We start from the raw sequence: 15687 nt of genomic DNA, 5'->3' as shown, positions 1-15687 counted from the left end.
TTGGCTGTTAATTGTTATAAATTTTAAATCACGGACAACAATTGCAGATTGTTATTGTTGCTTTGTTGTTGCTGTTGCTGCTGTCGCTGGGGGTTGCTGAATTTATGGGATACATTTGCTGTGTGTTTGTGTGTGTGTTTGTCTGTGTGCCGCCGCAGCCAGAGAGCACCACTTAAAGCCATAAATAGCCCCAACGCGAAAAATATAATCCGAATAATCAGAGTGCTTTTTGCATTACGACTCGAAGGGTGAGGCGTTGGGGGGGGGGGCGGCTTGAGGGTTGGGTTAATGGGTAAAGCAGCACTTTAACCCCCTATCAACCGTCACCAGCCCCCCCTAACCCATACAGCCAGCACCCCTACCCACCCCTCCACTACCCTCTTCTGTATATCTATGTTTGTGTGTGTGTGTTTGCGATTATTCGAAAGTTTTTGGTTGGCGTTTGCCTCGTAATTGAAATTAAATGTTTTTGTTTTTGCGACAATATGCCTGAAAACTATTTGCCAGGCCAGACCCGCACTTGGCCTGAAACATTTTGGCAATAGAACGCGGGGCGAGCGATCAGCCAGCAGAGAATTGGAATACCAGAAAACAGCAGAGAATGGAACGAAACAGCAGAGAATGGAATGAAGCAAAAGTGCAATTTGTATATAACCGATATCTATGTATTTTAAATGCATTTTTATTAGTTTCCCTTTCGATTTTATTTGCTGCCTGCATTTAGCATAATTCAATTTTATTCAGAAAAGATTTTTCTGTTGAAAGTCTGACTCCTTTTTGTGTGCTCCCCTGGGCTGCCCCTGGGGGGTGCCCTTCAGGCAGCAGCAGCTATCCAACTATTGAAAGAAAATGTACATGGACCCAACCTATTGACTTATGGCACATAGCTGTGAAAGATACCTGGAAAGAGAGCGCAGAGCGGAGAACAAACAAATATTTGCTTGATATTTTCACATGTTGCCAGCCCCTTCAAATTAAGCTCTGCAGCGAATATTTATTACTAAATAAATACTGTTGGCAGTTACTTAAACTATTATTCTCGTTCGCATTGAATTCCGAAACACACAAACACACACACTTTTATTCTGTAGATAGAAAAATACCATCATTTCTGACTTCCCTTTTCGGAGCTGCTCTTCGGAATATTTGCGAGTTTTGTATATCCATAGATAATATTTCTTTAATATCTGTAATTCAATTTTCTTTTGGAATTTCACTTTGTTTGCGAGCGAAATGTATCTGTGTGAGAGATACAGACAGGAACGTGATGTGAGCAGTGGTGGAGCAGCAGCAGCAGCAGCAGGAGCACAAAAATTTCATTTGCCATCCGGAAAAAAAAAAAAGAGGCAGCAAAATCAACTTAGGCGACATATTGAGAAATCATTTTGCTATCAATCGTTGAGGATGGGGTGGTGGTGGAGGGGCAGGGGGGGACGTAGGCATCCCCTGGAACCACGTGATGATGTTGCAGCAGCAACAATGTTCGTTTGGGGGGGGTGCAGGGGGCACGGAAACACAGCCGCACACGTACGCAAATAAAAGGATGTGAGGCGAATTAAAATCGCACACGCAGCGGCTACAGCTACAGAGATACAGATACGGGGATACAGGGATACATATGCTGCCACACATTTCTTTTTTTTTTTTTTTTTTTGTCTGCGGGGCAGTAGCCGTATCTGTAAGATACTGTAGCAGCACACACGAAAGATACTTAAGTTCATTTGCGCCACTTTGCGTCTTCTCGTGCATTTTAAATGCGTTCGTTCGTTCGTTCGTTTGACTTTTCCTGGTTTGGTTTTTATTTTGGGTTGCTTGTTGGCTTTGTCTTCACACACACACACCTTACATTTGTATCTGTATCTGTGGCTGTGTCTGTGTGGTGTGTGATGTGTGAGCTATCGAACGGATCTTTGTGCCACTTTGTACGCTGTGTGCCGTGGCACTCATTTAGATTCTTTCTCTACTTTACTCTACTCCCATTCCATTTCATTTAATTTCAACCCAGCTCGGTGTGTGCTCCACTCTCTGCCTGCTGCCGGCACTACACACTCTCGTCCCCACCCCACACCCCACTCAAATGTCTTGGCCAGCGGATAAATGAATAGTTTAAAGCGTCTTTTGGGGGTGTGGGGGATGGGGGGGAGAGTTCAGATACCCATCTCGCGCATCTGATTTGCATTTAACGATGATTTCCAATGATGACTGCTACTCCCAGTGACTCATCTGCGCAGCTATCTGACGGATGGTGTGCCACCTGTATGCTGCGTGCTGTCTGTCTGTGCACCCTTCAAACAATAGGCAACTTCGCCTATCTATAAATAGAATGCTAATGAATCTACCTCTCTCTCCTTGTGTCTTTATGCCACGAGCATAAATCAATAAGAGAGCCACAACAAAACAATCACCACAAAAAACTAGTTATGATCGTAAACGGAATGTGACAGACGACAGCATTTATATGTAGATATTACGTAGGCAGGCAAAGGCCGCGCCGCAAATCTAAGCTCGAAAACACAGCGACGACTCAGCAATAAAAACTCCCTTGGAGTCAGTCGTCTGCTGCTGCACGAGTAGCTCATGGATATTCTTAGCTACTGATATTGCGACATGGATCTAGAGTCAGACATATTATTATAATTCTAAGCTGATTTAAAACTATTTAAAGGAATTTTCCATTGATAATTTTCTTTTAAAATAATATATTATAATATAATATAATATGTACATATATATAATATAATATATATTATATAATAAAATAAAATAAAATATAATATAATATAATATAAGTATTATAGAATCAGTTATAGATGAGTGCAAAAATGTATTTATTTTTGTATGCAGCGCGTAAGGATATGGGAACATGCCTAGGCCAGGGGGTATTAGCCGCTTGATGGGCACAAAATTAAACGAAGAGAGTGAAATGGCTGCTTGCCCTGCCCCTCTGTCATTTTTCCTGCAAGGGAATGCATTCAGTCTGTGAAAACTGAAGAGTTCCATTGGTATTTTATAGGTTGGTTTTAAGTTTTATTTTTTCAATGCCTTTTCTCTGTTAATTATTTCGGGAGTATTTTAAATGTTCACCACACTCGTGTAATTATCTCTGGAAAATATTTTCGCTGCTTTAGATGGTTGACTGCTAGTCCAAGAGTGGCCCCAGAGTCTTTCCTTGAGGCTGCTGATCTGCGATATTTAATCAATTTCTAACTGTTATCCACCGCTCGTGGCACATTCCCGTTCAGTATTCCATCCGTTCTAACCGCTCTCTGGCTTGAACTGGCCCCCATAGATCATTGAACTGAAGTCCACAAAGAGGCACACACAGAGAGAGAGAGAGAGAGAGAAAGAGATCGAGATCAATGCACGCTGCTAATCCAATCCCAAATCAATCTTTGAGCTATGTTTTCCGTTTAATTGCTATTTGGGTAGGGGGGGAGACACTCTACCTCTGGCTCTGGCTCTACCTCTACCTCTAGCACTGTCGCTGGAGTCATTGTAAAAGTCATTGAGGCTCATTGACCCATTTTGTTAGCCACCGAATCCACTGAATATCAGCAGCAGCAGCAGCAACACCACCGAAGGCATCATTAAAATTTGTGTACCGCGCTTGCCACTCGATCGTCTCTCTCTGGGTGCGACACACATTCCCGCCACGCCATTCACACAGATCGAACCTGTTTTGCCTAGCAAATTAACAGCCGAAAGGCGGCAGTCAACCGACCAACAACCAGAACAAAACGACGAGAAGTTGCCCCTGTCTTTGGATCTACTCTACTCGCATTTGTGGCTCTGGCTCTGGCTCTGGCATTGTCCCTGTCTTTGGTTCTGGTTGTGGTTCTGGGTCTGGGTCTGGTGCTGTGTGTGGCTCTAAGCAGCCAATAATCGCATAACCATGACGCGTATCTTAATGGCAAATTGACCCAAATCGTTTTTCGGGCTTTCAGTTGTAGAATTGTTTGGAATTTTTAACCCAACAAAAAAAAAAAATAAAACCTACGTGAAGTGGAAGTCGAAAGCGAAGTCTCCAAGTCGAAGTCGAAGCCCCGAAATCTTTTTGCTCGAATGATAAATGATCGCATCTCTGCCTGGCAACAATTTGGACCCAAAAGTGGAGTCTTCGGAGTGTGCCCTGAACCCCGAAGGTTTCCTTCAGCAGCAGCAGCAGCCAGAGCCCGAGAGATCTTTTTTGAGGGTTAATCAAACTCCGCACTCCCTTCGGCTACAGGTGCTTCTGCTCCTGCAGCAGCCACACACTCTCGCCCCTTTCTGTTGAAAGCTTGTTTGCTAGTTGCAACATCTGCCAGTGGCAGTGCCACTGCCACAGCGAGTGCGATACGAGAGAGTGTTTCTTTGTATCTCAGTTTTTGTGTGTCTGTGTGTGCGAAAAGTTTGCGGTGCATGCAAATGAAATGGAAAACACTTGAGGAAAAACTCTCGACTGCTTGCTGCTTGCTGCTGGCTGCCTGCCATGCCATGCCACACAGGCAAATGTTGCATACACAACTTTTTGATTCAACTGAAACAAACTAAAGCGATCTGAATGCAAGAACAAGCGAAGGGAGCGAAGGGGGAGGGGAGGTAGGGTGTGTGTTCTGGTGTTTACAGAGCGATTGAGGAGGCTGCAGAAGGGCAGCAGGAGGCTGCAGGAGGCAGCAGAAGGGGCAGCAGGAGGCTGCCGAAGGAGCTTTGTGGCAAGGAAATGAGCTGGACATGCAATTTGCTTTAAAGCAGAGTGGCAGGGTGGGGGCCCCACTAGGAAGCAAGGAAGCATTCAGATTGAGGAAACGGGGGGGGGTGCCCCATTCGTCGTGGATAATGGGTAATGGCATTCCATCTGTTGGCGGGGTCCAGTTCTCAATTGAAAGACCCACCGACCGACAGCTGCGAGACAATAAGAAATAAGAGAAGATGGGCAATGAGGGGGGGGTGAGGGATAAAGGATGAAGGATACTTTAATGAAGGATTCCTGAATGATAGAAAATGGAAGATAGCGAGTGAAGGATGAGGGATGCACTATCCTTCCTTCCCTCCCCCGCATTCGCTGCTCTGATGGCCATGTCATAAATATTGGAATGCCCCGCCACCAGAGACACAATGGGGCTGCTGTCTCTGCCTCTGCCTCTGCCTCTGATGCTGCCTCTGTTGCTGCCTCTGATGCTGGATGAGTAATGCGCACGCACATACACCACAAGATACAGGCACTAGGCGCAGCAGATAGGCAAACAGATTGTCGCCTGAAGTGTGGCCGCAGAGTCCTTTGGGGCCACGGACACAGTCAGCTCACTCGGCTTGTAATCGTCGAGGCAGAGGTGGCATAAACCAGGCAGAATGACACACAAAGTAGATGAGGGGTGGGGCGGAGAAGGACGAGCGAAAGCAGGAGGAGACAACTTGACCAACGGCCACAGGGGCAGAGGAAATGCAAATGAAATGTTGGCCTAGCAGGAACAGTGGAAATACTCGTAATAGAAGGCTGTGAAGAGAGGAGAGAAGAGGAGAGAAGAGGAGAGAAGAGAAGAGAAGAGAAGAGAAGAGAAGAGGAGAGAAGAGAAGAGTAGAGAAGAGTGTTGAGTGCTTAAATACAAGAGAAATAATAGCTGAGGGACAAACTCTAAAAGACAATCGATGGGGGGGACTCGGGAATTAATTTGTAGAAGTCCCCTGCCTCAGTAATCCCTCCTTTGGGGTTACAGTTTTTACCTGTGCCCACAAAGCCTGTGCCACTGTGTCACTAGTGCCCACCTGCCACGCGCCTACTCCGGTAAAATGATTTTGTGGCATTTTTAGATTGTTTTCCATTAGGCAAAAGGACACCAAACCTTGCTCCCTCTGCCCACTTGCCCCTCTGCTGTTCGAGATCTGCTTCATCATCTGCCTACTGCCTTCTGCCTTGCCGCTGCCTGAAGGAGGAGAAATATTACACGCACTTTTCCCATAGTTGACATTTTCGCGCTCAGGGCGTTGGCAGGGCAAACCGAAAAGCGGAAACGGAAATAGCCGACGCCATATTTAAATAGGAGGGACGACCATCAGAGATGGGGGGGAGGCAGGATGCAGATAAAATTAATTTCCCTTAATTTAATGGCCCGAAATTCGTATTTGATTGCTCGTTACAGTGAGAGCCTCTTGCCACAGCAGCAGCGTGTAAGCGAAAAGCAACAAAAGACTAGAAGACTATCAAGCCAAGCCCAGCCCAAGCCATGGCCCACTCCAAGGTGATACTGAAGATCCTGTTCTCGCTGTGCGTGTGGTCCTTCGTGATCATTGGCCTGTTCAAGATGCATGGCACGAATCTGGTGCCGCAGGAGTACCAGCAGGTGCCGCTCAACGGCCGGATACTGCTGCAGAAGGACATGCGGTATGCTGCGGAGACGACATCCACCACAACGGATCACTTTGATCCCAGCGAGATACTGGTGGACAATCGCACAGGTAAATTGCATCATCACGGGGCGTACTTTGATTAGCAGATTTTTTAATTCGTTTTTGCGTTTCGTTTGTGGCAGCCATGGACGATGATCAGCTGGTGAGGGATGTGGAATCGCGGATACCCTCGCTGCCGATTGCCTACTGGAGCAAAAACAAGAATTTTCTGCAGCAAAAGTCATCGACCTGCGCCAAATACCCATCGATCTTTGAGCTGGAGTTCAACAACATCTACTGGCAGACGCTGCGCACCACGAACGGCACCTTTCAGCTGTTTGGCGCCTACTACGACATACGTCGCACCTCGCTGCTGGGGCCCACGGTGCGTATACTGGGCATGATCGATCGCATCGAGCCGAAGGTGAAGACCTACTGCCAGTTCTGGTTCGACGGCCAGAAGGAGCCGTTCATCGTGAAGACGTTCGAGTACAAGTACATCTGGTACAACAAGTGGGGCAACTACAAGCAGGGCATCTACCAGCCGTATCTGATCGCCTGCCAGATACCGAAGCCCTTCCACGGCGTTGTGCCCAGCTCCGTGTCGATGGTGGAGAAGGAGTGCGACACGGCCACCAATAATCTGCGTGTGATCTACAATCGGCCGCCCGACGACCAGAAGAAGGGCTTTGCGGTCTGTGTCAAGGGGCTGGACTTCCTCTACGACGATCTGAGTGTGCGGCTCATCGAATGGATCGAGATGCTGAACATTCTGGGTGCCGACAAGATCTACTTCTACAACCTGCAGGTCCATCCGAACATCAGCAAGGTTCTCAGCCACTACGAGCAGGAGGGCAAGGTGCAGGTGATCCCGCTGACGCTGCCCGGCGGGCAGCCGAATGTGCCCGGCTTCCAGCATCTGTATCTCACCAAGAAGACGAATCACAAGCGCCAGAACGAGGTGATACCCTACAACGATTGCCTGTACAAGAACCTGTACCTGTACGACTACATTGCCCTGCTGGACATTGACGAGGTGATCATGCCCAAGGGCAATGCCGTCCTCTGGTCGGAGCTGATGGAGAAGGTGCGCCCGGAGTCGCGCAAGATCAAGCCGGACGGCTTCCACAGCTACAACTTCCGGAACGTGTACTTCCTGGACGACCAGCAGCACGAGCACGGCTGGCACAAGGACATCCCCAAGTATATGCACATGCTGCAGCATGTGCACCGCGCTAAGAACTACACCAAGCCCAATCAGTACGTCAAGTGCTTCCACGATCCGGAGCGCGTGCTCACCCTGCACAATCACTTCCCGCTGAGCTGCCTCGGCGGCGTCTGCAAGTCCTATCCGGTGGACACGCAGGACGCCCAGCTGCAGCACTATCGCGCCGACTGCGTCAAGACGCTGAAGAAGAGCTGCGAGGAGTATCGCGAGAATTCGGTGGAGGACAAGACCATCTGGAAGTACAAGGACGAGCTGATTCGGCGCACCATTAAGGCACTCGATACGCTGGGATTCTTTCGTCGCAGCGGCCTGGGCTCTGGCTCGGGCAGCAGCAGCGGCCTTGGGGCCACCACCCACTCGACGGAGCGGTGATTCGGACTACTCGGCGGCGGCGGCTACGGCGGTGGCTATGGCGGTGGCTGGTCCTGGCCCTGGATGCCGCAGGCAACGCAGTATGTCGAGGCCGCCGGTGGCGACAGTAGTCTGGGCAACGAGGAGTTCTTTGTCTGAAGAGTGCAAAGATGCGGAAAAGATATACTCGTATCGATCGCGTCTACTAGTTGGATATCGGATACAAATTCGATGCTTGGATGTGGATGTTGATGTTGCGTCGTTCCTGAACCCGTCCTCTGGCTTCTGTGGTTTTTTTTTTTTTTGTTCGAGCTCGATTTTAACTGTATTTCTGTATTATAGAAAGGGTCCTTCCTCCTACCCCTACCCCTACCCACACACACATACAATCCGCAGCACCTTCCCTCCATTATTCCTCAGACACAGATCTAAGTGTAGTTATAGTTATAGATACAATATACTCATAATGAAAAGGAGTATGAAAGGAGCGAAGCGGAGCAAAACTTTTTTGAAATTGTGCCTTCAATACCCTTTAATCCTTTGGAGAACCCTCTTCCCACCCCCCATCTCTGCAGATTTCACACACAAAATAAACGTCACAAAGGTGGTACCCCTTACACCCACCCCCCATACCCACATTTTAAGGATATTTCACGAGTTCCACAGAAAACAGAAGCAGCAGCAGAAAATGCAGCTGGAAATCGAAGAAGAGAGAAAGGAAAAAGGAAAAAGAATATAAGAAAAAAACCTAAACTAAGTTCAAGACTGATGATGTTTATTGATAATTAAATGAAGAATTTCATGAAAATTTGTTTTCACATTCGGATAGAATCGATATTATTATTGTTGTTGTATAGGCAATTAAAGGGCCACACACCTTAAACATAGGAACAAAAAAAACCCCCGGAAGGAAGGAAGGCCTATCCCTCCTTCTGCTACTTCTTATTTTTCGAGAAAAGAAAAAGAAAAGAAAATCGTATATATCACTAAATGCTAAGCAAAACAAAAAATAACGAAGGAAAAGGAAAAACGAAAAGGAAAATCCAAGATCAAAAGTTTTGAGTTGTAAAACTGTAAATAGGAAAATTGTTAAGGGGAATTACAAAAAAAAAACAAAAAAACATTAAGTATAAAAAACTATGCCTAAACTAAGGATAAAGCCGTCTAAGAAGCGGATCAAAAAACTAGATGGGAAAAACAAAAAAAAGGATAAAGGTGTTTTTCCCCCTCCTGATGTCCATCCATCCAACCATCCATCCATCCCATTATTATGCTTTGCTATTCCTATTCCCAACCCTATCCCCCTATATATTTTATTGTATTGTATTTTATGTTTTACTTCGAACTGTACAGATTCCCTATGTATTTTTATATTATCTGACTATACTTTTACTCAATGTACACTTTATATATTGTAGGTATAAATAAATAATATTATATATATTTTTTTTTGTTTGGATAGCAGCTTAGTCAAATTGTTGGAGGTGTATAAATTCTGTTGCATGTTGCATCCACTATGAAAAGTACTCTACTATGCATACACACATTCACACACTCACACACACACACACACAATACACATTAAATATAATATTATGCATATACATATACTATAAATACATACATACATATATATATATAGTAATTCATACTGGAATGTACTCTAATGTTAGTTGTTTAGCCATGTAAGCGACGATCACGTGTGAAGAAAAAACCCCAACATTTCTTTACTCATTTTTTTTTGCATAGCTAATAACACAATTGATATGAGAACGAAAAGTGATTGAAGAATAAAATTTCCAAAAAAAAACAAACAAAAAAAAAACTAAACCCAATGGCTGTTTTTTCTTTTTATTCAGTGGGGGCAGGGAAGATTATCCCTTTTTTGCCTTATTCCTCTTCCAGTTGAGTGGCTGGCGTCCAGGTCTGGAGACTCCAAAGGCGAATCCGTTGCGGCAGAGGCGACCGACTGGAGAGCGTGCCAAAGACGTGAGACACAAAACTTCGCAGAATGCAAACAACAAAGCATTTATTCTCGGGCATAAATGAATCCACTTACGCACAACTTGGCAGCGAGGGTGGGCTGGCTCGTACCTTAAGCCACTGCACACAAACTTCTTTGAGGGTTTGTGCCCAAGGAGCCAACTAACAAAAGTTGCCCAAGGAGCAGGAAATGGAAGGACCAAGACAGAGACTGAAACAGAGACTGGGACCGGGACCGGGACTGAGAAGGACCAAAAGCAAGAGTCGAGAGGCGAAGAAATTTGTATAAACGCAACTTAAGTGAGCATTAAACACGCTCCACTGGAGGACCAGCACCAGCAGCCGCAGCCGCAGCACCAACACCGAGCGAAAATGATACCAGATACGCGTCGAGCAGTTTTGGGAGTATCCATGCAACAGGCAAAGAAGGCAGCACTGACTAAAATATAGCATAGCAAATGCCATCCATTAAAGATAAATACTCCGCTATGCACAGTATGTGTAACTCTTCCCTTAGAAGTATCTGCTTATTTGTTCTCGTTGAGAGGCGCATCTTGTGCTGCTGCTTTTCGGTTGTTTTTTGTCAGTGCAGCAGCAGGAGCATAACGTGAAGGTCCTTTTCTCCGTTGCGTCGAGTCTAAGTTGGTTAATAAACATTACCAACGCCACAAAAACCATTTACGTGAACTATTAAAATTCCGCAGCATTTAGGGTTGCCTACTCCTTCCCACTCATTCCCGCAGAGCCACCCCATCCTTGGCCTTGTTTCACGATTATGTTTATTTATATGGCACACACACCAGCGAGGATGGGCCATGGGCCCTCTGAATGCTGTTATGGAGTCTGTTTATGGACTGCAGGACTCGCACCCCTTTCGACTGCTGGCAACCGACACCACATGGCCGCCCCTCGAAATGGAGCTGCTGCTACTTCGGCTGATGATGTTTATGATGGCCCTGCCAGGCTGGCTATAGGAAGGCCATAAGGTTACACTTATTGTTAAGTTGGTTAACACTTTGCATTCCGTTGAAGTGACAGAACACACATTAGATTCGAAATATGCGAGAGATTCGCGTGCCAACACACATCCATAGGGCGAAATATGTTTAAACGATGCTCGAGGACGAGCATCTCGTCGTCTCGTATTTCCATGCAAATTTGACAAACTAATTAAAGTTTCCCCCCATTCGAAATTCGAAATGGAATGGCCATCATAATGCATGCGCATAAATCCCGGGGATAAAGAGCAGCCGCGGCTTAAATATTAAAATCTGCAATTACATAGCAGCCAATCCCCACAGGTGGGCATGCTCCCAGGTACCATGCGGATGGGCGGAATAAATTTTTGGATTGGGCTAGGGATGGAGATGGAAGTGTGAGACTGTGAGCTTCGGTCCGGGGGGCGTTAACAACTCAAAAAACCACATAAAATGAATGCTCTGTGGTCAGTCAGTTTGGTTGATTTGTTGGTTAACACACATACACACACACACACAGACACGCACACATATCCATGTGTACCCGAATGTACCTGCAGGGCGGATGCGGATGCTGGCACACTGCGGGAAAAGGCAACGTCTGGGCATTTTGTTCTGGGTTCTGTATCCCATTTGAAGATGATCTACAAATATTAGATCCAAATTAGGCATTGGGTATCGGTAATTTATCGCTACAAAAATTATCAATAATAAATTCTCCAAAAATCAACAGGGCAAATTATGCCCTTTGCCGTTGGCACCTCGAATCATTCATAAATGTTCCACCGCTTTCTCGCGTCTGCCTGAAGGTATGCCAAAACTTCTTTTGGTAAACCCCAAAAGATGCTTTATAAATTGCTGCCGCAGCACTATGGGAATTTGACCCTTTTCTGCCACATCGCTCTGTTTCGGTTAATGCCACATGGGCCCCCATTTTAACCATTATTTTTTTTATACTTAACAATACAACCATTTTTGTGACAAGGTTATTTTATTGGAAAATAGTGGGCGTGGTACGCCTTAGAATTGGGCTTGATGGATTGCGGCTCACAAAGCCCGCGTCATACCGACCTAGTTCCGAGAGCCTAGAAGCGGTGGGCGAATGAGTTACTGTTACAATTACGACAGGGTATTTTTTGGTGACCGGTTGCGGATAAATTGTCTTTTTTTATTGGTCTAGATTGCATTGTAAATTTTGGCCAGAAGAAAGCAAGCCCAGGGGAAGCCGGGTGCGGGCCAATTGCTTTGGATCTTTTGGGGGCTGCGTTTTGGCCCGCGGGAGAACCTCTACCCCTGTGTAGGACTTTTCCGCGGCCCAAAGGGCGCACCCCTTGAGGAGGTTAACACAGCCCGCTTGCCTTCCGCTTCGTCTGCCAAACAAATTTGCCAGGGCCTAAAATTAATTTCTTGAAAAAGGTTTTTTAATACATTCTTTGAACAAGAATTTAATCTCAACTTAATACATTTTGTTGTGACCTGCTGCACTTTAAACCCTTTTGCGGTTGGGCCTGGGGGGCGGGTTTCCGGCCCCATTGGATTTTTGTATATTGTTTAGTTTTTGTTGCCACTTAGTTTCAAAAAAACCCATGGGGTGGGACAGCGCTTTGTTGTGGCCCTATTCTGTTATGTAGATGAAGATTGTGTGCGTGCCAAACTGTTTATACACTTAGAGGGTTGGGGGGGCCCAAGGGCAGTAGCCGCAGTGCTGATCAGCCAAAATGCATCTTTCGGGCGTGTAACTGTGGGATACTTTTCATATCTTCCGGTCAGCCGGTCAGTAAAATATTTAAATGGAATTTTCTACAGAGATTTTGATGCAGATCGAAAGTCTGAATGGAGTCTGGAGCATTGCAAAGTTGGCATTGGCTTCCATAGATCATAAAAAGGATTTTTTTGGGTTGGTTTTTTTCTCAGTGAATGGAAGGCAGGTATTCCAATTGCATATTCCGCATCATCATTCATCCTCATCTGTACTGTATTCCACCTGCCTGGTTATTCTACGAGTATTTGCAGGTGCGCCTGGTCCAGGGTCTGGTTCTGGTTCTGGTTCTGGGCCCCAGCAGATATTTGCTTAGTTCTTTCTCTGTGTTTGTTCCTGGATTGGGGTCATGCATCCATCCATCAACATCGTGTCCATGGAACTGCAACTGCAACTGGAGCAACTACAGCTGGCAGCTCTGCAACTGCAACTGCAACTGAATCTGGTCACTCGTCTCAATTTAAATTTGAATTCAGATGGCGTTTGATTTTTGGCTCGTCTAATTATGCCACTGGCCTGCCCACCCCTCCCCACATCCAAGTGTGTGTGTGTGTTCTGTGTGTGTGTGTGTGAGAGATTGGCAAACCAAACAGGAAATGCTAATTACATGTAAGTGTGCACTGCACTGCACAGCACTGGGAGCACTGCGTGGGAGGCAAAAGCAAAACACCCAAAGGCATATTCATATATTGGGGCAGGCGTGCCAGGCTGTGTGTGTGTGTGCGACCATACCCTACTATGGTATATACCTTTTTGGTGCCTCCCACCCAATGCTACAATGGGTACACAGTTTGCCGGCCGAGTGCCGGCTCATGCAATATTATTACTCGCAATCTAATTAACTGCACAGCCGAGACCCCGCCCCGCCACGCCCCACCTCCCCCTGTACATGCGCACACACACACACACACCTGGCCAATATTTGCAGCCACTGGTCATATCGCACACACATACAGAAACACAGTGAGCGCCACACAATGGAAATTATACGCTTAATTGAGAACGGAATTTCCACGCTAATTCAATTCGCCCCCACCACAGCCTCGACTTTTGGCCACATCAACAGCAGCAGCAGCAGCGGCAGCAGCAGCAGCGGCAGCAGCAGCGGCAGCTCTTTGGGGGCTGCTAATCTGCCACAGATTGGGGGCGAAGGCTTAAAGCCAGCCCATCAACCAGAACCACAGCCAGAGCCCGAGCCCGAGCCAGTGTGGCTTTAAACAGAGGGATAGAGAGCGGAGCGAGAGCAGACACCTCTGGGGAACTGAGCATGAATAATTTCAATTTTAAATGGAGCTGCAGTGCTGCAGCTTAGAATTAAGCAAAAGAAAACACGCGGCAAGGATACATTTTAGGGTGCAGCATGATTATTTTTTGAACCAATTTAAAGTGCTAAGTGGGGTGCTGGGTGGGAGGAGGGTGGTTCAACAGCCGGCTGTCAGGCAGCTGCCATTGCGGCCACTGACACACTTTCTGCCTGCCCATCGCTGGGTCCAGCTGCAGCTCTAGCTCTAGCTCTAGGGGATCCTCCTGCCACTCCAACTCCAACTGCAGCTCCAGCTGCAGGCTCCAGGCTCTTTCTGCTGCTGCTTTTGCTTCTGCTTCTCCTCTTTCTCAATTGGCAGTTCCCTTTTTACGCTGTCGATTAGTCAATTATAGACAAATGGCCAGGGAGTTGTGTGCGCGGCACATTGTAAACAAGCCATCAATAGCAAAGAGGCTGCCACGGAGGAGCGCGGCACAGAGAGAGATTGCAGGGCAGTTGAGATAAAAGAATTATGCATAGGCAGGATGGGATGGTGCAACGGAGCAGCAGCAGCAGCAGGAGGGGGAGCCGGGCGCAGACCACACCCAACACAAAAGGCGAGAACGGAACCGTACCCGAGGGCCAAGCCTGCGGCTCTGGAACGGAGCTTAAGCATGGGCAGAGCAGAGCAAAGGAAAGGAAACCACAAGCCACAGAGAGAAATTGAAAAAGAAATGGAGAGAAAAAAAAATACAAGCCAGTGAAAACAATGTCCTGTCCTGTCCGGAGTCCGGACAAAGCACCTGCAGACCCCCCATGGAACAGCGTGGAAGTTGGACGAGGATTTCTCCGTGCATCTGCGAAGCCAAACACAAAGCGGAAATCGGAAAAAAGCAAAGAACAAAATGGGGAAAAAAAACGAGCGAAGCAGCCGAGAATAGGTTGACGGTGGGGGTGGACCATTTGTTAGAGAAATCCATGGAGAAATCTGTCCCTGCCGAGCTGCAGAATACAGTGGAGAGAGAGCGGAGACAGCGGAGTGTGGAGACAGCGGAGAGTGGAGAGCGGAGTCGCATGCTTAGTGACGGTGTCGAGCGATAAACAAAAGTTCTTGGTGTCCTGTCCAGGCCACAGAACAGCGACAAAAAGAAAAAAAAACTAAACAAAAAATATAGAAGTGCGAGAACATCAATGAGCACACAGCACACACAGCACAGTGAATGCTGCCTCGAGTGCACTGCCATTAGTTGGCCTGGAAGTGCAACTAGAACTAGAGATGGAGTTTCACTGTGGCTGCGACTCGATTGGCTGGCTGTGATCGCCGCCTGGCCACATCATTTCCGCTGGCACTGGGCGACTGACCACCATTTTGGTCAGCACTGATCCGATGGCTAAACAGAGCCAAACAAAATCTAGTTAATTGGGTAAAGCGCTCTGCGGAAATTGAAAGCAAAAGCAAAAGCAAATGCAAATCCAAAACGAAACGGGAAGTGGAGCAGAGTGGGGCAGGGAGTGGGACAAATGCAATAAATATCAAAATATTACGCCTCTGGGGGCATTATTTATCGATTTATGCAAATTCTATGCGTACATTTTATCAATAAACAATAATAAATTAAAATCAACAATCACTGACAGAGAACTCGACTCCAGAGCCACCCCCACACAGCCCACACAGCCCACACAGCCCACCACACTGCCACACTCTCTCTTTCGCTTTATTTTTGGATAGGTTCAAATTGAAAACGAAATTTATAAATGCAAATTGTCAGCGCCACCCAAA

The 15687-nt window shown here is 46.7% G+C and overlaps 1 protein-coding gene across 1 annotated transcript in view; it reads left to right on the top strand.

Annotated features, from left to right (window-relative positions):
• Positions 1-9044, top strand: part of LOC111071970 — an 85001-nt gene extending 75957 nt beyond the window's left edge. Inside the window, exons 5-6 of the mRNA XM_022363531.2 lie at positions 6117-6432; positions 6507-9044. Coding sequence (XP_022219223.1) covers positions 6201-6432; positions 6507-7963 — 1689 coding nt within the window. The 5' untranslated portion in view covers positions 6117-6200 and the 3' untranslated portion in view covers positions 7964-9044. The remainder of the gene's footprint in view (positions 1-6116; positions 6433-6506) is intronic.
• Positions 9045-15687: the final 6643 nt, after the last annotated feature.

The sequence above is a fragment of the Drosophila obscura genome, unplaced genomic scaffold, assembly GCF_018151105.1.
Source record: "Drosophila obscura isolate BZ-5 IFL unplaced genomic scaffold, ASM1815110v1 contig_190, whole genome shotgun sequence".
NCBI classification, from domain to species: domain Eukaryota; kingdom Metazoa; phylum Arthropoda; class Insecta; order Diptera; family Drosophilidae; genus Drosophila; species Drosophila obscura.
This window is presented reverse-complemented; position numbering and strand designations above follow the sequence as displayed.